Source organism: Tachyglossus aculeatus, chromosome 19 (genome assembly GCF_015852505.1).
Source record: "Tachyglossus aculeatus isolate mTacAcu1 chromosome 19, mTacAcu1.pri, whole genome shotgun sequence".
Taxonomy (NCBI): domain Eukaryota; kingdom Metazoa; phylum Chordata; class Mammalia; order Monotremata; family Tachyglossidae; genus Tachyglossus; species Tachyglossus aculeatus.
The window spans coordinates 12,844,222-12,871,633 of NC_052084.1; the positions used below are offsets into that span (position 1 = coordinate 12,844,222).

The 27,412-nt window shown below is 42.5% G+C and overlaps 2 protein-coding genes across 5 annotated transcripts; one reads left to right on the top strand and one right to left on the bottom strand.

Annotated features, from left to right (window-relative positions):
- Nucleotides 1-1,422: 1,422 nt before the first annotated feature.
- On the top strand, nucleotides 1,423-5,617 carry SPATA45 (spermatogenesis associated 45). Its single transcript, XM_038761265.1, has 3 exons — nucleotides 1,423-1,527; nucleotides 3,595-3,906; nucleotides 5,565-5,617. Exons 2-3 carry the CDS (start codon nucleotides 3,642-3,644, stop codon nucleotides 5,582-5,584), a joined length of 285 nt encoding a protein of 94 aa, XP_038617193.1. The 5' UTR covers nucleotides 1,423-1,527; nucleotides 3,595-3,641; the 3' UTR covers nucleotides 5,585-5,617.
- Nucleotides 5,618-13,558: 7,941 nt separating this feature from the next.
- TATDN3 (TatD DNase domain containing 3) lies at nucleotides 13,559-27,267 on the bottom strand. Of its 4 annotated transcripts, none has more exons than XM_038761233.1 (10): nucleotides 27,194-27,267; nucleotides 23,766-23,798; nucleotides 22,502-22,575; nucleotides 21,212-21,296; nucleotides 18,934-18,996; nucleotides 18,256-18,365; nucleotides 17,957-18,012; nucleotides 17,515-17,627; nucleotides 16,132-16,206; nucleotides 13,559-15,306 (listed from the first exon to the last, which is right to left on the bottom strand). In XM_038761233.1, exons 1-10 carry the CDS (start codon nucleotides 27,263-27,265, stop codon nucleotides 15,163-15,165), a joined length of 825 nt encoding a protein of 274 aa, XP_038617161.1. In that variant the 5' UTR covers nucleotides 27,266-27,267; the 3' UTR covers nucleotides 13,559-15,162. The 4 variants fall into 4 exon arrangements, with proteins under 4 accessions (XP_038617161.1, XP_038617160.1, XP_038617158.1 ...); XM_038761232.1 differs by having other exon boundaries at nucleotides 16,132-16,209; XM_038761230.1 differs by having other exon boundaries at nucleotides 16,132-16,212.
- Between the last annotated feature and the right edge of the window lie 145 nt (nucleotides 27,268-27,412).

Genomic DNA, 27,412 nt, shown 5'->3' on the forward strand with positions numbered 1-27,412 from the left:
TCAATCAATCGTATTTATTGAGCGCTTACTCTGTGCAGAGCACTGTACTAAGCGCTTGGGAAGTACAAATTGGCAACACATAGAGGCAGTCCCTACCCAACAGTGGGCTCACAGTCTAAAAGGGGGAGACAGAGAACAGAACCAAACATACCAACAAAATAAAATAAATAGGATAGAAATGTACAAGTAAAATAAATAAATAAATGTAGAGTAATAAATATGTACAACCACATATACATATATACAGGTGCTGTGGGGAAGGGAAGGAGGTAAGATGGGGGGATGGAGAGGGGGACGAGGGGGAGAGGAGGGAAGGGGCTCAGTCTGGGAAGGCCTCCTGGGGGAGGTGAGCTCTCAGCAGGGCCTTGAAGGGAGGAAGAGAGCTAGCTTGGCGGAGGGGCAGAGGGAGGGCATGCCAGGCCCGGGGGAGGACGTGGGCCGGGGGTCGACGGCGGGACAGGCGAGAACAAGGCACGGTGAGGAGATCAGCGGCAGAGGAGCGGAGGGTGCGGGCTGGGCTGGAGAAGGAGAGTCAGCAGCATATAGAGACGGTCCCTACCCAACAACGGGCTCACAGTCTACAGTCATTCATTTCATCGGATTTATTGAGTGCTTACTGTGTGCAGAGCACTGGACTAAGCACTTGGGAAGTACGAGTCGGCAGCATGTAGAGAGTCGAGGGCGGAGATTCAAGTTTACTGAGCAGAAGGAGACAATGATAAACCGCTTCTGTATTTTTTACCAAGAAAACTCTATGGATACACTACCAGAATGACTTTAGATGGAGATGGGACATTCTGGGAGAGACGTGTCCATGCCGTCGCAATGGGTCAGAGACAACTTGACGGCATAAGACAAGACAATGCTTCAGTAGAGCTACTGTTATGCCCTTGAATGAGTTAATCAAGGTAATGAGAGAAAAATATTTTGCTCTGTAAGGGAAATGTAGATCTGACATACAACTTCCTTCACAGGTGGTCTATTGAGAGATGTCAGAATTGGAAATCAAATAGATAAAGCTTAATCATTAGCATGTGTTTTACCTCTCTACTCTTTGACTCAAATTTGTCCTGTCTTCATTGAGCCTTGTTCAATTCTTCACGAGCCTAGTATGTTGCCAACTTGTACTTCCCAAGAGCTTAGTACAGTGCTCTGCACACAGGAAGTGCTCAATAAATACGATTGATGATGATTTGATATTCTTCTGAAGCATCCGCTACTACGACAAATAGCCCACAGACAAAAATTTGACCAAATGTCACAAATTTCAGGAATTCTATATCGGTGAGGCCCCCAAAGGAATACTCCCAGAAAAAAAAAAGTATCTCTAGGCTAAGGATAATACATCCCGGGACAGGGTGAGGCAACACTGGTGGGCCAATTGTGACTTAGCTCCTCGGCTGTTGCTAGGCAACCTGTTACAACTCCAACTGTAACTTAACTTCAAGTTCCTACTCGGCCGTTTTGGTCTCTTCAGCATCCTACCACCACAGGACTGTTCCCCACCGTTTGACACTAGTGGTTCTGGTAAGACGCAATGTTTTTCTGAAATCTACTTATGAGACTACATCCTCTCCAGCTAAAACAACCTATTTTGAGTAATGAAAGAGTTGAATAATTATTGGTGTAAAATCTGAAATGTAAATTAAATCAGGCTTCCAGAGAAAGGAGAACTTGACCCCGTGGCGGCAGCCTCCGTAGCGCTATACAAGACAATCAATCAATCAATCAGTGGTATTTGCTGAGCATTTACTATGCGCACAGCACTGTTCTAAGTGCTTGGGATAGTACAAAAGAATAAACAGACGTATTTCCTGTCCAAAATGAACTTACAGTCTACCTCTAGGGGTTTAAATCTGCAGATTTTTAATTGATGTGGATGTTGGAAGGTAGCTATATCACTGGTCACAGATCTACCTTTCTAGAATATTAGCCAAGTTTTAAATGGATTGGAATTCCTTTAAAATAAGTTTTAGATTCATTCATTCAATCGTATTTATTGAGCACTTACTGTGTGCAGAGCACTGTACTAAGCGCTTGGGAAGTACAATTCTGCAACAAATACGGTGGATGTAGATTTAATAGAAAACCAAAGGTTAAGGCTACAAAACAACTTAATAAGTTTCAGCTTATTGTCTGGAAAACTGAATCCCTGAAACGTGATTTTGAAAAAGATGGCCTCATCTTCTCATCGATAGCTGGCCACTTGCATGTCAAAACTGCCACACGCAGGCTGGGGATCCAGTGGTTCATTTCATTATTTGGACAAGCACTCAACATGTTCCATTACTGGAAAAATGTCCAAGTGGAGATTTAGTGATTGACTGATTCCAATCAATCGATCGTATTTATTGAGTGCTTACTGTGTGCAGAGCACTGTACTAAGCGCTTAGCACTGTATCCAGGGATAAGTACTGCATAACCCTAAAGTGTTTAATATGTAATGCCCTCCATGGTGTCAACTTGGTAATAGCTTTGAGGAATCCCTAAAAATTAAGTGGAATCAGCCACTTCCATCCCTGAAATTGTTTAGACGGGGCCCCGGCTAAAGCATTTTGTATCTCATACAATTAAAAAAGAAATAAAGAAATCTCAGAGCTGAACCTACATTAGTCTGAACCTAGTTCAAAGGCCAAAGTGAGTCTTATGGAGGTCAAGGGTAAGATAAGGCTAGGATAAGATTAGGCAAGATGCCTGAATAAGGTTGGTCCTGGAGTTTGGAACTAAAGAACTCTGAACAGCTATTTGGTGCAAGTGTAAAAGAAAAGTGCTTTGAAAAAGTTACCCAAATTCCAGTTCTCTTTTTTTAGACTCCATGTTGGCTCTACTGAGTGCTCCCTCATTTACACAGGTATCTCTTCCTACTGTAACATAAAGGGATGAAAACAAGAGGCTGGATTGGAACTAGTTGAGTTTTCTCCAGGTGCCTTCCTGCCCTTGGTTGTAGAATATTTCTGCTAGACGATAAGTCTTGAGAAAAGATTTCCAGACTGAGGTTCATTCCATATGGCCTTGCCAAACACTAGTGATTCCAGGGGTGAAGGGAATGAAGAAGTGCTTTCCTCCAAGTCATTTCAAGGATATTTCTCCCAAACACTTACTTCTGAATCTATCTAAAACAAATTCGCATTCAGGTCCTAGGAGACCCTGACGCACTTGAGCCTTCAAAGATGTGACTCAGTCTAATCAATTCTAAGCTCATTGTGGGCAAGGAACATATCTACCTACTCTGTTATACTGTACTCTCTCAAGCACTTAGCACACTGTTGTACACGCAGTAAGCACTCAGTGAATATGGTTGATTGATCAAATGCATCATTAATCTCAAATTCCGGGGCAGCAAGTCTTCCTTCACCATTTTTTTTTAACCATTGAAATAAGAGATTTTGCTAACTTCCTAAGCAGAAGTTTCTAGTAAAGAAAAAACCATTCTGGCGCATTTTCAAGCTTTCCGTTAAAAAGAAAATAAACCTAAAAGAGTTGAGACTTCAATCATTTTTTCAATGGAGGGAGTGATGGAACCTGGTTATTGTGAGAACATATGATGTTTCTGCTGCCATAACAACCTGGCATGATAATGTCATGTTTCCTTAGGGAGGCAAAGAGCCCTGACTAGGACCAGTGTGGAAGTGATCAAAACTATGGCTTCAGAGAAACTCAACATACTGGACAAAATGTCAGAAGGGGACAAAAAATCCATAAATGAGCTGAACGGAGCATATGAGAGCGCAAGTATGGTGGAAGTGAAGGATGCAGCCATCTGGCAGAGACCTCAAAAAAGACATTTTCCTCAGGCTTATCAATGTGCCATCACGGCAGTTATTAAAGAGCCAATTCCTAAATCGGATAGATCCTCCTGGATAGAACTCGCTCATCATAAGGAAAAAAGACACTTTCAACAGAAAAGTAAGTCAGAATTTAAACCCTTTTTCCAGAGGGGAAGGAAGGAACCCAAGCCGGATCAGGAGGGATTTATATTAGCTACCATGGTGAATGTCCCAAACAAAGGGAGTATCTGGAATCATCCTCTGTGGGGATTTTTAATCATAGAAAGAAATACAGTTTTGGAATAATTTAGGTGTATTCCCGCCTGGATGATTTCTTGGGGTGCCTCCCAGTCCTGAGATTTTATGATTTTTATAAGGGATGGCTTTGAAGCCGAGTCCCCTTTTAACTTAATTTGTAAAACCATTAGGAGAAATCTGGAAGTCTGGATTCAGTCTACATTCAGACTGAATTCAGACATTGCCAAGATCCGCCCCTTCCTCTCCATCCATACCGCTATCCTGCTCATTCAAGCTCTCATCCTATCCCCTCTGGACTACTGCATCAGCCTTCTCACTGATCTCCCATCCTCGTGTCTCTCTCCACTTCAATCCATACGTCATGCTGCTGCCCGGATTATCTTTGTCCAGAAACGCTCTGGGCATATTACTCCCCTCCTCAAAAATCTCCAGTGGCTACCAATCAACCTACGCATCAGGCAGAAACTCCTCACCCTGGGCTTCAAGGCTGTCCATCACCTCGCCCCCTCCTACCTCACCTCCCTTCTGTCCTTCTCCAGCCCAGCCCGCACCCTCCGCTCCTCCGCCGCTAATCTCCTCACCGTACCTCGTTCTTGCCTGTCCTGCCATCGACCCCCGGCCCACGTCATCCCCCAGGCCTGGAATGCCCTCCCTCTGCCCATCCGCCAAGCTAGCTCTCTTCCTCCCTTCAAGGCCCTGCTGAAAGCTCACCTCCTCCAGGAGGCCTTCCCAGACTGAGCCCCTTCCTTCCTCTCCCCCTCGTCCCCCTCTCCATCCCCCCCATCTTACCTCCTTCCCTTCCCCACAGCACCTGTATATATGTATATATGTTTGTACATATTTATTACTCTATTTATTTATTTTACTTGTACATATCTATTCTATTTATTTTATTTGGTTAGTGTGTTTGGTTTTGTTCTCTGTCTCCCCCTTTTAGACTGTGAGCCCACTGTTGGGTAGGGACTGTCTCTATATGTTGCCAATTTGTACTTCCCAAGCGCTTAGTACAGTGCTCTGCACATAGTAAGCGCTCAATAAATACGACTGATGATGATTCAGACTAAATACTGTTGGAAGTTGTTCTCTCTCTTTTCATCTCCATCACTTTTACACTATATGTCCTCATCTCCAGTCATGTATTTGGTTTCTTTCTAAGCAGCTGAGCCCCAGAGCACAACCTCTCTACCTACCCTCTTTTGGCACTACCGTTCCCAACACTTCTGAGGTTTTCATCCCTATGACACAGGAAACCCATACAGATAGAGTAATTCGGGGATAAGGTCATTGCAATAGGTTAGGGAGGCTTGCAGAACAACGATCTAACCACTTTATCTAATTGCTCACTGAGGGCAAAACCAGGATAGATCATTGTAACAGATCAGGAGACTTAGTTGGGCATGTAAAAATTGGAAAAGGAGGGATCCAGTACCTTTCCGAAAACAAGAGTATTTTGTAGCGATTTAGTGAGGATAAATGCCACTGGCTGTTTTACTCTCCTAACCGAACAATCTACAAACTCTTCTCTTTTTTATTTTGCAGATAATGACATCTTCGGGTGATGCATTTCCACATAAACCACCTGCATAAAGATCTATAGTTGTCCTTTTACTTTCGTGTTCGGTCAACTCTAGTCTAAAATCTTTGAACCAATTCCCAGCACCCAACTAATCGCTGTCCTCTTTTTCCATCTTGTCTTTTGTGCTTGGTTTCAGCGTGTTCCTTCTTAGTCTTCTTTTCTTTGCTAGTTCTTCTGATCATTTCCCTTTCTCATGCCATACCACCCAAAATGCAGTGACTTCATAGGAAGCCCCCTCACTTCTATTTTCTAGTTTGGGATTGAAGTTCCGTAAAGAAAGGATTTGAGGGTTTCAAGATGTGTTCAAGGCTATATCACCCTGAAAACCAGTTCAGAGTTACCTTAACATGCTAGAGAAGTGTATAAATTTGCATTTCTGCCAATCAGTGGCACACTGCATTGTTATGAGGTCCTTATTTATCCTGCAAACATTCTTTCAAAATCTATAAAAATAAATATTTTTTTTTAATGACAGGTTTAGAAAAAGTGGCATAAAGTAGGTACCCAGAGGAGCACAGGAGATGAAAACACTGCTCACCCAAATCAATGGTATTTATTGAGCACTTTGGGGGAAACGTTTAGAAAAAGGGGGATTAAAGCAGGTTCCCAGGGGACCATGGTAGGAGAACTTCAACCTTAGAGTACAAAAATAATTAGAAAACCATCAAGGTCCAAAAAAATGACAATCATGACAGGGCAATCAGGACGCTACCTGATGACAACAGCAGTCATTCCAAAAGAAGAATTACACCTGTTGCCCAAGAGCGAGCCAAGTTTCGAGCTGATGTGACGATATCGAGCAAAGTAAAATTTCCTGATAAAAGTCAAGTCACAGAAAGAAGGGGCCAGATACTCCTTCTTCTGGAACAGTTTCCTCTAAGAGGAGACTCAAAGTGGCCTAGTGGATACAGCATGGTCCAAGGAGTCAGAAAGACCTGGGTTCTAATCTCAGCTCTGCCACTTGTCTGCTGCGTGACCTTGGACAAGTCACTTATCTGTGCCTCAGTTATCTCATCTGTAAAAATGGGGATTAAGACTGTGAGCTCCATGTGGGACAGGGACTGTGTCCAACCTGGCTATTTTGTATCTACTCCAGCCCTCAGTACAGTACTTGGCTTATAGTTCATGCCTACAAATACTATGGTTATTATTTTTAGGACGATTATTAATAATGAGCTACTCACATTCGTTTTGAGTATCAGCCAGTAGTCACCATCACGGTATCCTATCTAACCAATTAGAGAAAGCTATCATGAATGCTCCTATAATGTATCTGAACAATGACTGCATCGTTGTTCAACAAACAAACCTGAAGCAGTGATATTATTGCTGCTATGCACGGAGCCGGTCACCTCAGGGTGCCTGAATCCCGGACTACTTTGTCCCAGCTTCCAGATATTAGACTCAGACTCATCCCCTGGCAAGAAGGGAAATGAGAAAGGCTTTTGAAATGAGTTAACACTTCGGAATAAGAAATCTTGCAGGATTTATTATCTTTTCCCACTGCCCGAACTTATTTCCCCAGTCTACAGGTAAACTTTTTACTTGTTTCTTATTTACTAATAATTCCAACTAAGCAACTATCTATTCCAATCATAGGGGTTCTCTCCTTGGGGGTGCTTGACCTAGACCCCCCCCTGACTGCTCCTCCTGGTCTCTGCCAAGACCTGAGAGTTTCCAATCAGGGCTGAAAAGACCTCCAAATGATGGTTTTAAGGGTTGTCAATTCTTTAATGCCTGTCCCCTCCCAGTCCTCATCTCCCTCAAAAGGTTTCCTCCCTGTTTCACCCCTGCATTCAAAATCAGAAGTTGGCATCTCTGATTCCAACTACCAAAACACTATTAGCATCTCCTGCTTCTAGTTAGAATAAGTCTACGATTAGTTAAATAGTACTTCAAATTAATTAACAAAGAATTCACAAGTTCACTGATTTTACAGTTTATCTCTAGAACTGGCTTGCAAAGCCACTCTTTCACAACATCTGTTTACTGACCTCCCTTAGTCTAGTCTTGACATTTCTACAAAGCAAATTACATTTTCATGAAATTGGGTCTAGGAATTGTCTTAAAGAGGAAACTTATCTGTTTCACCCAAACTCTCCAGTGGCAGCTCAAATCCCCTCTCTTCTTTATCTCAGGGGCAGGGAAGCTTCTGGGAGCACAGGTCTCCACACACAGTAGCTGCTAAACAAGTGCTGATGAAGAGGATGATGAAGACAGGGATGATAAAGTTCGTCCATCCCTGCAAATGGCTCCTAGGATTTTACTTATTTTTTCAGCCCCTATCTCTTCTTTACCCTCCTTTAAAGATCCTGAACCAGACCAAGAAAAGCAGTCGTCAGATTTTCAAGTCCAATACTAAGAACACCAAGAGAAATAAACCAAAAAATAATTATGCCTTGGAGGCAAAAATCTACCAATACTAGTTAAATAATAGAATAAAGAATAAGCAAGTTACTTCTATATCATTTTAGGATCTACCTGTCCTTGGGGAAGTCCAGGGTTGGTGACATTTTTAGACTCTGCATAAATGAAAACAGTAGAAAAATAATGGGTTTTACAATAGGATTTCAAATACTTGTAAAAAATATTTTCCCTGAGGAAATAGGAAGCTAAGTGTTTTCCCCTTAAGTGCTCTTATCTTTTCGATTTTATGCTAACCATATCATGAGTTAAGAAACCACAGCAAAGCAAAACTTTTCTGGGAGTGGTGTGATTAAAAAATAAACCTTATCTTTGATTTACTTTTCTAGAAAGTAACTTTTGACCAAGTAAGGTATAATCAGGAGCAACAAAAGGACAAAAAAATTATGAAATCTCTAGGGGAGCTGGCTAGGGTCGTTCACAATTGCACACATGATAATGTCTCAAGGCCAGTGGTGCACGAACATAGAGATTAGGAGGCCAGGCTACTTGACAAAGGACTAGGACAACAATTCCAACTGGCTTTCATCTTACTATTTCTCTCCCTGAATGTTCAATATCAGTCCAGTTCCCACCCAGATTTCATGGGTTCGGGATTCTCTAGTGGTTTGGAGCCACTGCTTCGTGGATTTATGGATTTCAGGTTGCCAAGATCCCCCCAAAGGCCCCCCCAGGGGTCTCCCAGATCTGTAGAACAGCAACCGAAGCCTCAGGGGGCCTAGAGAAGCAGCGTGGCTCAGTGGAAAGCGCATGGACTTTGGAGTCAGTGATCATGGGTTCAAATCCCGGCTCCGCCAACTGTCAGCTGTGTGACTTTGGTCACTTCTCAGTGCCTCAGTTACCTCATCTGTAAAATGGGGATTGACTCTAAACCCTCGGTGGTACAACCTGATTACTCTGTAGCCTCCCCAGCGCTTAGAACAGTGCTTTGCACATACTAAGTGCTTAATAAATGCCATTATTATTATTATTATTATAGCCAGTCCAATTTACTTTTTTATTGCTCAGTGGTATGTGGTGAGCACCTACTATGTGCTAGGCACCACCCTAAGCAGCGGGGGAGATATGACCTAATCAGGTTGGACATAGTCCATGTTCCACATGGGGCTCATAGTTTTAATCCCCATTTTACAGTTGAGGTAATAGAGACACAAAGAAGTGACTTGCCCAGGGTCACACAGCAGACAACTGGCAAGGAGGATTAAAACTCAGGTCCATGCTCTACCCACTAGACCACACTGCTTCTCTGCATGGGTATTTTTGGGTCCAGGAATGACCCCAAACCGAGGACTGTGGTTTCTGGCACAAACTTCCCTAGGAGAATTTTAGGCCACACTGATCCTAATGAAAACCTAAGGAATTCAGGTGGACAAGCCCACTGTAAGGATCTGAGGGAGTAAAGCACATTGGGGCAACATTTAGCTTGCTGTTTCTGGTTTGAGGTTAGACACCAAGTAATAAGGTGTGGAAGCAAGCTACAATTTAGGGCTAAGGTCTAGCCACTCCTCCAAAGGCCCCTGATTATTTTGCTTACATAGAAAATAACAGAATGAGAAGACAAACAGCACTGTGAAAAAAAACAAGTATTTACACGCTGATTCCAACTCACTTTCAAACCACCTTGAAAAGTATGCTTCCTTCAGCACGTAAAAGTACAGAATTAGTTGAGTTAGACTGCTCTGGGGCAAGGAAAGGTAGGCAAAGAAAACAGTAAATTTACACCCTCATCACCATGCCTCTGCTTCTATCCCAGTTCCAGGATGTGGGACCAGACTCGCCAGGTCAGGGAATCCACCCCTGCCAGGATGACTCAGTCCCAATTTATCTCCAAACTACAGTACCCCAGAAGACCAAGGAAATTTACCAGCTGGCAACATGAAAACCCTATCACCTAGCCAGCAAGTCAGTCAGTCAATCATATTTACTAAGTGCTCACTGTGAGCAGAGCACTGTATAAAGCATACTGTATAAAGGGGGAGTACAATATAACAATAACACACACATTCCCTACCCGCAATGAGCTAGCCTCCAGATACAAGAGAAACAAAGGCCCAGGTGTTTATAGAACAAGGAAACTGCTCCCTTTCTAGGCTCCTCCAGAGGGAAAGAACTTTTTTTTAATGGTATTTATTAAGCGCTTACTATGTGCAAAGCATCATCATCATCAATCATCAATCGTATTTATTGAGCGCTTCCTATGTGCAGAGCACTGTACTAAGCGCTTGGGAAGTACAAATTGGCAACATATAGAGACAGTCCCTACCCAACAGTGGGCTCACAGTCTAAAAGGGGGAGACAGAGAACAAAACCAAACATACTAACAAAATAAAATAAATAGGATATGTACAAGTAAAATAAATAAATAAATAAATAGAGTAATAAATAAATAGAGTAAAGGGCTGTTCTAAGCGCTGGGGAGGTTACAAGGTGATCAGGTTGTCCCACGGGGGGCTCACAGTCTTCATCCCCATTTTACAGATGAGGTAACTGAGGCCCAGAGAAGTGAAGTGACTTGCCCAGAGTCACACAGCTGACACTTGACGGAGCCGGAATTTGAACCCATGACATCCGACTCCAAAGCCCGGGCTCTTTCCACTGAGCCGCGCTGTTTCTCTTTTATACAGGATGTCAACCACTTACCTGGTAACAGCTGAAGCACAGTCAATTTCAAAGGAGGAACTGGGCAAGGAGGAGGAGAACCAGCAAAGAGGAATGAAACCCCACAGCCAACAGGACAGAAGAGTACCATCTCAGTGTTCAAAGGAAAGGACCTGGTGTTCTCGGGGAAGGCTGACGACCAACACAGTAAACTACCAGGGGACACTTTTTTTTAAAAAAAAATGGTATTTGTTAAGTGCTTGCTACAGGCCAGGCACTGTACTAAGCACTGGAGTAGATACAAGTTAATCAGGTTGAACACAGTCCATGTCCCACGTGGGGCTCACAGTCTTAATCCCCATTTTACACATGAGGCAACTGAGGCACAGAGAAGTGATTTTCCCAAGGTCACAAAGGAGACAAGTGGCAGCGCTGGAATTAGAACCCGTATCCTCTGATTCCCAGGCCTTTCCCCATGCCACGTTACTTCTCATGTCCACAGAGGAGCTAAGGGAATTAGCAACAGTTTCAATGGAGTGGTTACCTCACCTTAAATTAGAAGCAAGTACCGGATTAGGGATAGGCAGTTATTCTTGGATCTGTTTTAAGATTTCATTTAAACCTTGCACAGTTCTCGGACATTTGTGTGCAAAATGTTAAGTACTTCTTGAACTCTGTATGGGTCTTTTTTTTACAGTGCTTTTTTTTTTAAGTGGCATTTAAGGGCTCACTATGTGCCAGACACTGTACTAAGCGTTGGGTTACATACAAGCTAATCAGGTTGGACACAGTGAGCTATATAGGGCTCACCACCTTAATCCCCATTCATTCATTCAATCGTATTTATTGAGCGCTGTGTGCAGAGCACTGTACTAAGCGCTTGGGAAGTACAAGTTGGCAACATATAGGGACAGTCCCTACCCAACTTATGAGGTAACTGAAGCACAGAGAAGTTAAAAGACTTGCCGAAGATCACACAGCGGAGAAGTGGCTGCTGAGGATTGTCAGCAGGATGCTGCTATCAAAATCCTTAATTTCCCTAGGATTGGAGCTTGATAATAAATGCTGGCTATGTGCCAAAAACCAAAGAGTATACCAGAGTGAGCTGTGAGGGAAATTTGCAAATTCAAAGTTTCACCGCCATACGAAGGAATGAGTCACTTGGCTTATCTCCAAACCTCAGGAGCCAGCCCTTATGGCAAATGACTGGATAGCTGGGCCCTGAATCTAAATCTACCAAATCTAAAGGGTCATGGAATATGGTAGAAAACTAATGGAGCTCATTTTGGGGTGAATTAATGAAAAACCTAGAGTGAGTCCCTAATTACTCTGGCTGTAAATTGCTGGAGGCACTAGAACTCTGGTCTTATACACTGTGTGTCACACACAAGAGTGAGCGGAAACATTACACGACCACAAATATCTGGTGCATGAGGTATACAGAAAATAGATAAAAACAGTATGGTGAAAGTGCAAACTGAATTGGGGCAACTATAAGCAAGAGAGACAGAAGCAACTCTTCATGGATGCAGTATGTTTGGTTTTGTTGTCTGTCTTCCCCTTTTAGACCGTGAGCCCGCTGTTGGGTAGGGACCAGTCTCTATATGTTGCCAACTTGTACTTCCCAAGCGCTTAGTACAGTGCTCCGCACACAGTAAGCGCTCAATAAATACGATTGAATGAATGAATGAACAAAGCAGTCAGACAATGTGGTACCCAAGCTGAAAACTGGGAGCACAACGACCATCATGGTGCCTGAAAGGAATGGCTCTTTTGGATCAGAATTTTTGAAGAGGGATTTGAGGCAAAGAGACAAAAACAGAATAATTAGGTTCCAAAACCTGCAAACCATCAGGGACAATCTGTGTGTGTACATGGTGTGGTTGACACCGTCAATCCCTCATTGACCTCATCACCTACACAGACTCAAACATAAGTTTCATCACCAGCGGCATCATCTTTGAACGTGAGACACGACTGCACCAGGGCATTTGGCAGATATAGTTCACACCCCAAGGTTAGCATGTGGATAACCAAAAAGGTCACCCATACAAAAGTCCTTTGCTCCTACTGATTGCTCCAGCCTGTTCTGGGAAGGGCAAGAGGTCCTGGTTGTGACTGGGGATTTGTGCTGTGTACACCACAGCCAACATTCACACTCTGAAAGCCGCTCAGGTAAGTAGGCTCGCGGTGGCTCTGTGCATGGACGAAGATCAGTTTGGCAGAGTTCTTTAGGCAGCGTGCAAAGCCACCAAGCTTGGTAGGGGAGCACCTGCTACGGATCTCTAACTACCCTACCACAAACTCACCTCCCACACCCCTCCTTCCCTGATAATGACTGCCTGCCTGGCTCTCGCCCATCTCCCTGGGACTGGAGCTTGGCCTGATACTGCTGCAATTCATGGCTCGATGACAGATCGGTGCAGCTCTTTATCCCGGGTGACATTCGCTAACTCATGGGTGTTGGGGGGCCTCATTATGGGCGTGACTCTGGGACTGATTGCTCTGGTCCTCTTCTCCTCCCCTTCTGTACTAACCATTTCATTGTTCAGCGGCCATTTCAATGGAGACATTGAAAAACAAGACAGATGAGGTGAGATAGGTGCAGTTCGAACTGGAGGCCGGCGATGGCCTAGATGACCTCTACGCTCCCTCTTGCTTTATCAGTCAATACATTTTCTACTGAGCACCATACAGACGGCTGGGTGATTCAGCAAAGATATACGACTGTCTTTCTGGTGTCGTCTGGTTTGTTCTTTGTCCCCTCCCAGGCAATGATCAATCCTGATATATGAATGAAGCCAAGGGGTCAGAACTGCCATAATTCATTTAAAAACGTTGCTATGGTGAGCATATGGACTTTGTCACCTCAGAAAGTTGAAGGGTCGAATAAAAAAGTCTATGTAAAGCTTAATAAAGAGAAAATAGCAATTGGTTCAAAGAGGGTTGGTTAAGTTCATTGGTGAGACGTTCAAAATAGGTTATGAGAGAGAAAAGTTTACAACTAACCCTCTTAGCCACCTCGCTCTCGATTCTACTGTCTCGGACCCATTCCTTAGACCTTTCCCCCTGTCTGGACCTTCCTTCCCCTTCGAATCTGCCAGCCCACAGTCCTCTCCATCTCCAAAGCCCTTCTGAAAACTCATGTCCTCCACAAAACTGTCCCTGAGTACTTTGCACCACTCCAGGCTATATCAACCCATCAGCCACCCTTAGCACTTCTGCATATACAGCTACCCGGGAGTACTAATGCAAACAGCCAATTCTACTATTATCCAGTAGTGGCATTCCTGAAGAACCCTGTATTACAGAAAATCACACTCAAGCTTGACTGATGCCACACAGATGGGCATGACTGTTTCCTTCTACACCAAATCTACCCATGCTGACTTGGGGGTTGGGTTATATCCACTTAGAGATGCTTTCCTTCATTTTCCAATAGTATTCTAACCAAATCACATAATGAAAATGTGCCTTATAACAAGACTGACTGTACATCCACTTATTCATTAGTGGTTGTCTGGCTTATAGCATAATGGCAGACCCCACAACTTTCTGTGAGTACCTTAAAGGCTACCACAGAACCACCAAATCTTTATGAACCGTCTATGTTTCAAAGCTTCTTACCTAGTAGATAGGAAGCTGAGGCAAAAGTCACACTGGAATATTATCTAGGAATGAAACAATAAAATATTTGTTATCGTAATCAGAATTGTAAGGGTTTTTTTTTTTTTTTAAGAAAACTAGTTCTCTATGCAAGTCAATGTACAAGGGTCAGTGAAACTCAGGAGGCCCACCCAGGTTAAAGGCCCTCTTCTGAACATGCCCTCCCTTCTCTGGCCATGCTGGGGCTGTTTGTAGTTGGACTAAGTGGTGGGGAGCAATAAACAGAGAAAGGGGGTGCTTACAGTTATAATCCCCCTCACCCCCACTTAGTTAAAACACTTTACTGCATTATGATGAATCGAATATAAACCCAACAGCCAAAGGGAAGTCCATGCCAAGGTTGATTTTTTTTTTTTTCCAGGGTCTAGGTCCTCTCTCTACATCCTGCTGATTAGGGAATTCCCAGGTCATTTCTGTGATACCACAGCCCAGACTTTTGTTCACATTTTTAAAACGCTCTTTCCTTCTGGGTAGTTTCTACTTCTGGGTTAGGAGGCCTAGATGATTTTGATCTTGATTTTTACTGCATTTTATTTGTGGACTTTCAATTTTCCTTGAATAATCTGGATCCCTTAGGCTAATTCTTTCAAACTGAGGCCAATCAGCTTGGCAAGGCAGCAGGTTTCAAGGAAAACCCTTATGAGAATGTTCCCCAACCTCAATTTGACATTTTGTTATCCTTTTTGTCCTTTTCATTGATGGGTATAATTTTCACTCCTGAGCTTGCGGAACTGCCTTTACAAATAGTACAGGCTTCTCTTCATCAGGTCCTTCCCATTAGCGGCCAAAGAATGAAAAGTTCTGATTTTCTAGAGTCCTTTCTTTTATCTTGCAATTAGTTGACTTGAATGATTTCTGGAAAAACCTAGAAAACTATTTATGAAGCAACTGCTGTAGCCTGGGGAACAGTTTCATGGCATTTTGGGTTGTCACTTCTATAACTTCTTTCACGGGGACACCTTTCACCTGTGCAATATATTCTGCAGAAACGGTAATGTTCTTGGGCTCATTCCGCACCTGCAATAGAGAACATCCAATGTTACATCAGTAGAGTTGTCCTCTGGTTCAAAGATGACACTGTTGAAAATACTACATGGAATGTCAGAAGATCCCTGCACATTGATTCAAAAAGTGACATTCTCTACCAGGGATCAGAAAGTGAAGCAAATAACATGAAACAGTGTATTTTTTTTTTTTACAGAACAAGTAGCTACCCAACATAATATCCACATTCAATTAGCAAAACATTTAGCAACATTTAGTCAGCTCTACCTTGACAATCTTGGGAATGATTTCCTTTTTTTCATTATATGTAGCAGAAGATTTTAAAATTGCTATCAGTGGCAAATCTGCCTTCCCTGTAATTTTCTCCTATTCTATGGTACTGAAGTCTAAAAAAAAGTCGCTCCTTTTGAACTTCCCCTAACTGGGAGCTGTCTCCTAGTGCTACCTAGCTAGGATCTGAACCACCTCTTCTATTTGATATCATTACAATTGCATTATTTTATTATTTATTTATATTGTTTCATTTTAGACAAGCTACTTCCCTGCACTATCCTGGATAATTCAAGAGTTGACTATTTCAGCAAATAGTACTTGCAAAGAAACCAGAATGCAAAGCCTGCAGGAAAAAAAAATAGATGGGGCATAAAGAACACTTCGAGAAAGGCAAAAATAGAAGAAGGAAAAAGAGGCAGGATAGAAGAGAATATCATTTTATACAACCTAGGCAAAGACTGGGTTTTCTACTAATGTTTATGCTACAATCAGTAACATCGTACTTTGGAAAGGCCTTAAATTGTTCTTTAAGAAATGCAGCACTGGGGAAACTAATTTACTCACCTGTTTTTCAGGACCAAGCGCAGGGGAGTCCGTTTCTAAACAGATAGCTGTTAAAGGTAACTGTTTCACAAGTCTCTGCTTCTTAAAGGAAAAATATGAGCAATTAAGGACTGAGATCCAATAATTTAATTGAAATAAAAACTGACTTGTAATTTGGACAAAACTCAGATCACTCTGGAAACTATGTGAGATCTAATTTCACAAATATTTCATCAGGAATTAAATACTTGAAGAAATTAGCGCACTTACACTGAAATAGAAAACCAGCTGCCTTCAGACTCCATGGATTCTGGGGAGCTGTGACTGAGGTCAAGAATCAGTGACAAAACTGACTTACTTAGGATGCCTTTGTATCTGGCACCGCCTGCCCAGTGAAATTTTCAGTGGAAACATGCTACCTTGGCAGGTCCCTCCACTCTTGCTCCCTACCAACTACTACAATTATATAAACAACCCCAGTTAATTTGCTCATCCCAAAATATCCACATTTAGAACGTATCAGTCCTGCCAAAAACTGATTCTCTCGGGCCAACACCCAATTGTTTCACTGGCATAAATGGCAAGGGAGAAGCACTGCTCTACTGACCTCTTTCTTTTAAGTGAATACCTTTCTTACTGAAGTGGGCAGAAACTAAATGGCAGGGGTACAAAGAGAGAGTTGACTGAAAGTGAAAGCAGTACAATGTATACAGCCCACTGCAGAGTTTGGACAAGAATGGGACCAGGAAGATGGGAGGACATGGGTCCACAATGGATTCCTTAGTACAGGGGACAGGTGAGCATGTTTTTAAGGCAGAGGGGAAGGAATCGGTGGAGAGTAAGGGGTGGAAGAGGGCCGGCAAGGAGGGAAGGGATTGGGAGCAAATAGTTTTAGGAGATGGAGGGGCTGATAGATTTTTAGGAGGAGATGGGATATCTCCTCATGAGAGATAGATAGAAAAAAGTGGGGATGTGGGGCTGGGAGAATGTTGAGGAAATGAGAGAAGAACCTGGGAAAGTTCCCACCAGATGGATTCTATTTTACCAGTAAAATAGATGGCGAGATCAAGGGATTGTAAGCAACAGTAGTCTGTAAGCTCCTTCACTAGACTATAAACTCCTTGAAGGCAGGGCTTGTGTCTACCAACTCTACTGTATCCTCCCAAGGGCTCAGCACAGTGCTCTGCACCCAGTGACTTCTCTATAAACACTATTGACTGAATTAGACAGGGAAAAGGTAGGGGCCCTGGAGGCTTTAGCGGGGAAGGCAAAACTTTGGAATAGTTGGCAGGGTACATGGGCACAGGAGTCAATGCAGTCTGAAGCAGCATTTGCAAACGAATACCTAAAGTTTTTTCTGACGAATCTCCAAGAATTACGAATGGGTTTAATGAAAGAATTCACCTGGTCACTCCTCACGATTGAGGGAGGAATTGAGAAGAAGTATCCAGCTGCCACTCCTTCCATGGCTACAGATGGGCGACCGTCAAAAGCATGGAGTAACACCTTTTCAGCCCCTCTCAAAAAATAAAGGAAATTTTTTTTCTGTAGGTTTTAAAGGGCTGTCCCCATTAATCAAACTGGTAGAGATCTCAATGCCAATATGCTGCTCCAAAAATCTTCAAAACCCAAATGAATAAATTCAGTCATAAGAATATATGAGTTCATTCACTGTTATCTACGGTCCCAGAGGTCAGAGAAAGCATAAGTAATGCAAGTTCACCGTTAACTCCCTGATTTAATTTTACCCATCAGATTTAATTTCCTTCCCCAATAATCCTTCCACCAGATAGTCAGTGGTCAAAAATGCCAGGGTCAACTATGTTCTCTGTGGCAACCAAATTACCTTGCTCTTGTAAAAGGTTAATAGTTGGTCTTCCAGCTGAACGTGAATGAACGTTTCTAAAAAAGAGAAATCATATTATTTTCAGATTCCTGGATGGTAAAGACTACAGAAGGTAAACTTCTGAGTTTCTTCTGATCACATAAAAATCACTGAAGACTAAGAGTCCCAATTTAATTAGAGTTAGTCAAGACACATATTATGAGGCAATACTGTATCACATGCAAATTGCTGTGATTACTAATTCAATACTTGTGTTCTTTCATTAAAAATAAAAATCAATAAAAGATAAATTAACCTACAAAGGCAAATCCAGTCTTTTGGCTAATTGGATCTGTCTGATGAAGACTTGTCTTTGTTCTCCTTTCTGGTCATCACTGCCAGCAATTCTGGGAGAGAAATCTAATCCTACCTGCAGTAGAAACGGGAAAGAATTTAATTGACTAATACAGGTTTATGCTTTCCCTTTTATTATTTCTAAATGCACTGCTTTCATCAGGACTGATACTAATAGGAATTCAAGAGCTGGAACTGATTATCTTCAGTTCGAAACTGAATTCATTTTTGAATTGGAAAATATCTGTCACAAATACATATCAACCAAGACTTTCAGCTTATTTAAAATTCAGTTTCAGAATGAGTTATGAAGATTCCTAAAAACTGCTCTAATTAGTAAGAGAAGAGCTTTGAGTGGGAAGGTAATTTTAAAATGGGGCATCAGTGCTATTAAACTGGATTTCTTCCCTTTGAAAGCTCTGGGGGAAAGTTTTTTTTTGCTCTCAGATCCCCAACCCTTCCTGCCTTTGGGGATGGTAGCAAAAATAATCTCCAGAAGTGGACAGGTTTCAGAGTGAACCAGCAAACCTCATAACCAAACCTGGAAATTATTTTCAGGCCAAGTGTAATCAGGTTTTTTTTTCTAGATGTTCTGATTGCATTGCCTATACTAAGGGACAGAAAAAGATGGTAGGGTTGCTTACTTCTCCTATTGCCAACAAGTGATTTTTATAGCGTTCTATAACTGGAATAGCAACATCCAAATCCTGCAAGAAAAAGTAATGCCGTTAAAAAAAGGAATAATTCTTATTATCCTAATAAAAGTACTCAAAAAACATCAATGGAAGTTATGCTACCAATTAAGGGCTTAATTAATTAATCTATGCATCCACCAAAATAATGCTCTTCAACAATTCCAAAGGTTTGAATAATTAGCAATTAGAAGATTTTGCATTTGTGGCTTTGCCAAAGTAAATATGGCTCTCTGCAATATACAAAGTAATTTTAGGAGTCTGCATCCATCAGCGGAGTCTACTGAACACTTACTGTGGACAGAGCACTGTACTAAGTGCTTGGCAAAGTACAATACAACAGAGGTGGTGGACATGTGATTTGTGATTTAACAAGGCTCTACCCAGATTACTGGACAAATCTGAAATATCCTACACCTCAACTTCTCTACCTGTAAAGAAGAGATAACATTTGTTAGCTGCCTATCCTTCAGGGATATTGTGAGTTAAATGAGACAGTGAAGAATGAAACACCAAAAACTGTTCCCAAATCTTTTTCCTTTTATCAAAGGGCCAACAGTTCTTCAAAGCGGGGAAAATGATCATTACTTAACACTTGCCAGTATCAAGAACGTGAGACGTCACAAGAGCCAAATTCACACTCAAGATTCTAGAGCTTATGAATCCTCCTTTTGTCTCTGTCCAGAGCTAGCAGAGAGAGATTCAACCATCTGTCAATTAATATGAGAGCATTTGCTGGACTCTGAAGTGCCTAGTTTGAAAAATCAGAACAATAGTGTTTGTAACACTATGGAGGGAGACTCAATACCATATCCTTTGTGAAAAATGAGGGAATCTCCTTGACCGCAGTGAGCTCACTGTGGGCAGGGAATGTGTCTATTATTATATTGTACTGGCCCAAGTGCTTAGTATAGTGCTTTGCACACAGTAAGGGCTCAATAAATATGACAATGGCATGTGAGTTGGGTTTTTTTGTGTTTTTTTCCCATAGTGGGGCTAGAACAGGCAAAGCCAGCAGCAAGTAGTACAAGATGGCTGGCTGGGGAGGGTGTGTGGTTGGTCTATTGCTGTAAAACAGAATATGTCTATCCCCCTCTTCTCCTCAGCCCAAGACTGCCTCTGGTCCCCCACCTGGTTTACATTTGGTAGCTGAGTGAGGCATTTGTGTCTCCTAAACAAATTGTCAGGGTCTTCACTGAGGGCCAAGTAACTGGGAATTGGTAGGTGCTCGGTGAAAACTGAGTAATGGTTCCACATTCAAGATGGAAGTTGCATTAGCAGACCAGTAATAGATTAACTGCTCACTGACCTCACTTTAAAAAAAAATGGTATTCATTAAGCACTATGTGTCAAGCACTGTCCTAAATGCTGGGCACTGTACTGTTTTTTCTCTTTATGATATTTATTAAAGTGCTTACTATGTCCCAGGCATTGTACTAAGTGCTAGGGTAGATACAGGGCTGTAAGGTTATGTCCCTGTCTCACATGGGGCTCACAGTGTTAATCCTCATTTTACAGATGAGGTAACTGAGGCACAGAGAGGTGAAGGGACAAGGTCACACAGCAGACAGATGGAGGAACCAGGATTAGAACCCAGGTTCCTTCTGGCCCCCAGGCCCATGCTCTATCTACTCGTCTTACACCGTCAAGTTGTCTCCGACCCATGGCGACACCGTGGACACATCTCTCCCAGACACCCCACCTCCATCTGCCACTGTTCTGGTAATGAATCCATAGAGTATTCTTGGTAAAAATGCAGAAGTGGTTTACCATTACTTCTTTCCACTCAGTCAACTTGAGTCTCTGTCCTCGACTCTCTCCCGTGCTGCTGCTGCCCAACACAGGTGAGTTTTGATTTGTAGCATCATCATCATCATCAATCGTATTTATTGAGCGCTTACTATGTGCAGAGCACTGTACTAAGCGCTTGGGAAGTACAAATTGGCAACATATAGAGACAGTCCCTACCCAACAGTGGGCTCACAGTCTAAAAGGGGGAGACAGAGAACAAAAATAAACACACTAACAAAATAAAATAAATAGAATTGCCTACCACTCGCTAGCCACTGGCCAAGCTATGAATGGAATGGGTATGCCTCTGCTTGGCTTTCCCTCCCAAAGCGGAGACTGGTAGAGTACTGGAAACTCTCCAGGTGTGATCCTGAGAGGGGGCTCTATCCACTAAAACACAGTAATACTCATTTACATTTGTTAGCGCAGTATACCATACCCTTAAGGTGACACTGCGTTGGGTTTCTGGTGGAAGCCCCTGAATGGGGTGAACTCCTAAACATGGAAAAATAAATCCCTTGTACCTAGAAAAAAAAAAAAAGAAAGACATGAAAAAGGGTACACTTCCATTCTACTTTAAGGAACAACTGGAAAAACCAATGGATTCCAGGGTGTAAGTTCCACCCTATAGGTAAATTAAGTTCTTAGGAATGCGTACCTACTTTTTCAAGACCTATGGGACCATCTACTGTACTGTAACAGTAACAAACTAGTAGCCTGAAATGGGTAGTATCGCTTAGTAAGTATCGTTTTCTCTAGAAAGTACTTTAAGGAAAACAAAAAAAGCCCTTGACCGAGTCATGATTTAAAGCCACATTCATTCAAACTCATATTGATATACATGAAAAGCTACACTCTTTAGGTACACTGAGCTTTTCCGACCTTGCGACAAAAATTGTTACGGAAACAATTTCAAGGATTTCACTGGTGTCTCCCATTTGTGCACCCAGAAGTCTTCCTTTTGCTTCCAGGTGCTGCCCAGATAAGCTATTTAAATGTATCTTTATTTCTCCTGCCCTTCCTTGCTCTCCCCAACCCCCATTCGTCTCCACTCTTTTTAAACTTTCATTCATTCAATTGTATTTACTGAGCTCTTACTGTGTGCAGAGCACTGTACTAAGCGCTTGGAAAGTATAATTCAACAATAAATACAGACAATCACTGCCCACAGCGGGCTTGCGATCTACAGAGAGACAGACATTTTTCCATCTAAGGGAGAAAAGTCCTCCAAGTTTCAATTTTTTTTATAGTATTTGTTAAGTGCTTACTATGTGCCAGACACTGTACTAAGCACTGGGATAGAAACAAGCTAATCAAATTGGACACCGTCCATGACCTACCTGAGGCTCACAGTATTAGCCTCCACTTTACAAATAAGATAAATGAGGCACAGAGAAATGAAGTGACTTGCCCAAGTTCACGCAGCAGACAAGTGACAGAGCTGGAATTAGAACCCAGGTTCTTCTGACTCCCAAATCCGTGCTCTATCCCCTAGGCCACACAACTTCTCAACTACGAACTCTCTTAGAGTTTAAATTCTTCCTCAAATATAAAATGTACTACATGGGAACAAGCAGAAAAAAATCCCCAACATTCTGCATCGCCAAAATTGAAATCTTTTCGGGGTAATAATCAAAGGCCTAATTCAGGCTCAAGAAATATTTGACTGACCTCACCGGCTTCCTAGGTTTTTAAATGTGTTACAAGAGAGACAGTAATTGGACAATACCTTTCTGACAGTTGCATAATTTTTTCAAATTCTCCCGAGTGCTCAGCCACCGCTACAAGAGCCAGGACATTAGCCTACAACAACAAATAAACAAGACCTAAAGCCTAGAGCAATAGTAATATCCTAGAATTTCTAGAAACTCTATTTCTCTTGTCTGTAATGTATTTTAAAGTCTCTCTCCCCCTGTAGATTATAAATTGGCTGTGGGGAACTTTATTACATTGTACTCTGTCTGCTCAATATAGTGCTCTGCAGATGGTAAGCACTCAATAAATCATCATCAATCGTATTTATTGAGCGCTTACTATGTGCAGAGCACTGTACTAAGCACTTGGGAAGTACAAATTGGCAACATAGAGGGACAGTCCCTACCCAACAGTGGGCTCACAGTCTAAAATGTCACTGATTGATAGACTGAACTATTTAGCAGTAAGGGAGGTGGCAAAGATTTACATTTAACTACATATTTGGTGGTAAAGTTCCCTAGAGTGGGAAGGATGAAAAGAACCTCATTTTTTTTCCAAAGCTTTCCAGGTGAGAAGTGGGGAGGGGGAATGTGAAGGGAAGAAAACTCAAAGGAGTCATTATTTCCACTTGTTAACAGCTAGTGCGAATGAAATGGCATGAGATGGTAGAAACCATTGTCTAACAATCACCGGTGAATAATCACGTACATTCTATTTACTAATAACATATTTACGATTCTATTTATTTTGGTCAAGGATGTGCACCTAGCTTTACTTCTGTTTATTCTTATGACTTGACACCTGGACCACATGTTTTATTTTGTTGTCCGTGTCCCCCTTCTAGACTGTGAGCCCGCTGTTGGGTACGGACCGTCTCTGTTGCCAACTTGTACTTCCCAAGCGCTTAGTACAGTGCTCTGCACACAGTAAGCGCTCAATAAATACAATTGAATGAATGAATGAATAATAACAGGCACGACTGAAAATAGGCGGCAGTAGCAGAAGTTTAATGGAAAGAACCAAACTGGACTTTACTTGCTACTCTGTCCTTTTTCAGAGAGACCATAGGCTTCTAGGAGTGGGAGGGATCTCAATAGGTGACCCTTATATATTAAAATCAACAAAAACGTATTACAGAAAACTTTATTTTCCAAAATCCTCCAGGGTAACCTGATTAGAGGGGGCTTAATCGCTGCTTTATGAATCTGTTCCCCACAGCTAACACCATACTCAGCACATGAGGGTAAATATCATTCATTGTGTCCGGAATATACAGAATATATACAGAATATACAGACCTTCTTTGCTTTCTCCAAAACATCTTCAAGGTCCTGAAAGATAGAATAGTATAGCATTATATTTATAATTAGAAATCCAAATTCTACTTAAACACCTCTTTGTTGTGTTTGCAATGGGGGAGTAAATGAGAACAACAGATCTATGATGGAAAAAGTGGAAGGGAGGGCAGGTTAATTCAACTTTTATTGAGCGCTTACTGTGTGCAGAGCACTGCACTAAGCACTTGGGAGAGTACACTATAGCAATGAACAGACGCAGTCCCTGCCCACAATGAACTTTGAGTCTAGGTTAATTGAACATCCTTGTAAATAACCTGTAAATTAAAGCACATTAATTCACCCAATTAAACTGGGTAGTAATAATATAAGGAATAGGTTGCAACATTAGCCTCGTTAGGGAATGTTGATTCTGAGTAAATGTTCTTTTTTGCTCAATCTGGGGAGAAATGGATAAGAAATGACTTGGGAGAAGGAGTTTTAGACCCATTTCTGATACCCCACCACCCAAAAAAGTACCGAACAATACTTGGAGAAGCAGCGTGGCTCAGTGGAAAGAACCCGGGCTTTGGAGTCAGAGGTCATGGGTTCAAATCCCCCTCCGCCAATTGTCAACTGTGTGATTTTGGGGAAGTCGCTTTACTCGGTTCCCTCATCTGTAAAATGGGGGTGAAGCCTGTGAGCCCCCCGTGGGACAAACTGATTACATTGCACCCTCCCAGCGCTCAGAACAGTGCTTTGCACATAGTAAGCGCTTAATAAATGCCATCATTATTAAACAAGAAATAAACAAGGCTCTGGATTTAAAAATCAGGTGGGCAGGGAATATACTGTATTGTACTCTCCCAGGCGTTTAGTACAGTGCTATTGAGCATGCAGTAAGTGCTCAATAAAAACCACAGATTGATTGACAGTACAATAGCATTAATAACAAGAGCAATTGGCAGGGTCTTGCATTATTAAATAAGCCCTAAGTTGGCTGAAAGAAAGAATGAAGGCTGCCCCAGCGTGGCTCAGTGGTAAGAACATGAGATTTGGAGTCAGAGGTCATGGGTTCAAATCTTGGCTCCGCCAACTGTCAGCTGTGTGACTTTGGGCAAGTCACTTAACTCCAGCGCTTAGAACAGTGCCTTGCACATAGTAAGCACTTATCAAATACCAACATTATTATCATTATTATCATTATTCTCTGTGCCTCAGTTACCTCATCTGTAAAATGGGATTAAGACAGTGAGCTCCCCGTGGGACAACCTGATCACCTTGTAACTCCCCAGCGCTTAGAACAGTGCTTTGCAAATAGAAAGCGCTTAATAAATGTCATTATTATTATTATTATTATTATTATTATTATTATTATTAAAGAGCTCGGGAGCTGGAGTGAGGAGACCTGGGTTCAAATCCCCAACTCCACCACCTGCCTGCTGGGTGTTTTTGGCTTCCCAGTGGGTTGCGGGGCGGTGTGGGATTAGAACCCAGTTCTCCGGACTCCCAGCCCTGCGGTCTCTCCTCTAGGCCAGGCTGCTCCTCTGGCGGCACCGCTGGGAAGGTTGGGTGATAATAATAAAATAATGATGATGATGATGATGATGGTATTTGTTATCATCATCATCATCAATCGTATTTATTGAGCGCTTACTATGTGCAGAGCACTGGACTAAGCGCTTGGGAAGTACAAATTGGCAACATATAGAGACAGTCCCTACCCAACAGTGGGCTCACAGTCTAAAAGGGGGAGACGGAGAACAAAACCAAACATACTAACAAAATAAAATAAATAGAATAGATATGTACAAGTAAAATAAATGAATAAATAGAGTAATAAATATGTACAAACATATATACATGTTGCCAACTTGTACTTCCCAAGCGCTTAGTCCAGTGCTCTGCACACAGTAAGCGCTCAATACGATTGAAGATGATCAATCAATCAATCAATCGTATTTATTGAGCGCTTACTGTGTGCAGAGCACTGTACTAAGTGCTTGGGAAGTCTAAGTTGGCAACATCTAGAGACAGTCCCTACCCAACAGCGGGCTCACAGTCTAAAAGGGGGAGACAGAGAACAAAACCAAACATACTAACAAAATAAAACAGATAGAATGGATATGTACAAGTAAAATAGAGTAACAGATATGTACAAACATATGTACATATATACAGGTGCTGTAGGGAAGGGAAGGAGGTAAGATGGGGGGGATGGAGAGGGGGACGAGGGGGAGAGGAAGGAAGGGGCTCAGTCTGGGAAGGCCTCCTGGAGGAGGTGAGCTCTCAGTAGGGCCTTGAAGGGAGGAAAGGGGGAGACAGAGAACAAAACCAAACATGCTAACAAAATAAAATAAATAGAATAGATATGCACAACTAAAATAAATAAATAGAGTAATAAATATGTACAAACATATATATATATATATGTTGCCAACTTGTACTTCCCAAGCGCTTAGTCCAGTGCTCTGCACACAGTAAGCGCTCAATAAATACGATTGATGATGATGCTACACATATGTCGCCAAGCTGTACTTCCCAAGCGCTTAGTACAGTGCTGTGCCCACAGGAAGCGCTCAATAAATACGATTGATGATGATGCTACACATACGTCGCCAAACTGTACTTCCCAAGCGCTTAGCACAGTGCTCTGCACACAGTAAGCGCTCAATAAATACGATTGATGATGATGATGATATACATATGTCGCCAACCTGTACTTCCCAAGCGCTTAGTACAGTGCTGTGCATCATCATCAATCATCAATCGTATTTACTGAGCGCTTACTATGTGCAGAGCACTGTAGTAAGCGCTTGGGAAGTACAAGTTGGCAACATATAGAGACAATCAATCAATGAATCGTCTTTATTGAGCGCTTACTGTGTGCAGAGCACTGTACTAAGCGCTTGGGAAGTCCAAGTTGGCAACATCTAGAGACAGTCCCTACCCAACAGTGGGCTCCCAGTCTAAAAGGGGGAGACAGAGAACATCACCATCATCATTAATCGTATTTACTGAGCGCTTACTGTGTGCAGAGCACTGGACTAAGCGCTTGGGAAGTACAAGTTGGCAACGTATAGAGACGGTTCCTACCCAACAGTGGGCTCACAGTCTAAAAGGGGGAGACAGAGAACAAAACAAAACACACTAACAAAATAAAATAAATAGGATAGATATGTACAAGTAAAATAAAAAAATAAATAAACAGTAATAAATATGTATAACCATATAGACATATATACAGGTGCTGTGGGGAAGGGAAGGAGGTAAGATGGGGGGATGGAGAGGGGACACACTGTGCACACAGTAAGCGCTCAATAAATACGATTGATGATGATGATGATATACATATGTCGCCAACGTGTACTTCCCAAGCGCTTAGCACAGTGCTGTGCACACAGGAAGCGTTCAATAAATGCGACTGACTGAAGGGACGACGGTTCGCTTACAAGGTCGAAATCCTGGGCGGCGAGGTGGCAGTGGCAGTCGACCAGGCCGCAGTAGGTGGGCGACGCCGCCATCTTGGAGGGGCCGGAGAAGGAGGGCGGAACGCAGGAGCGGCGGCAGCGGTTTCCGCTTCCGGCGGCCGGACGGACGGCGGGACGGACCGCTTCCGGCGGACGGACGGAAGGACGGACCACTTCCGGCGGCCCGGCTGTGAGGGGGGC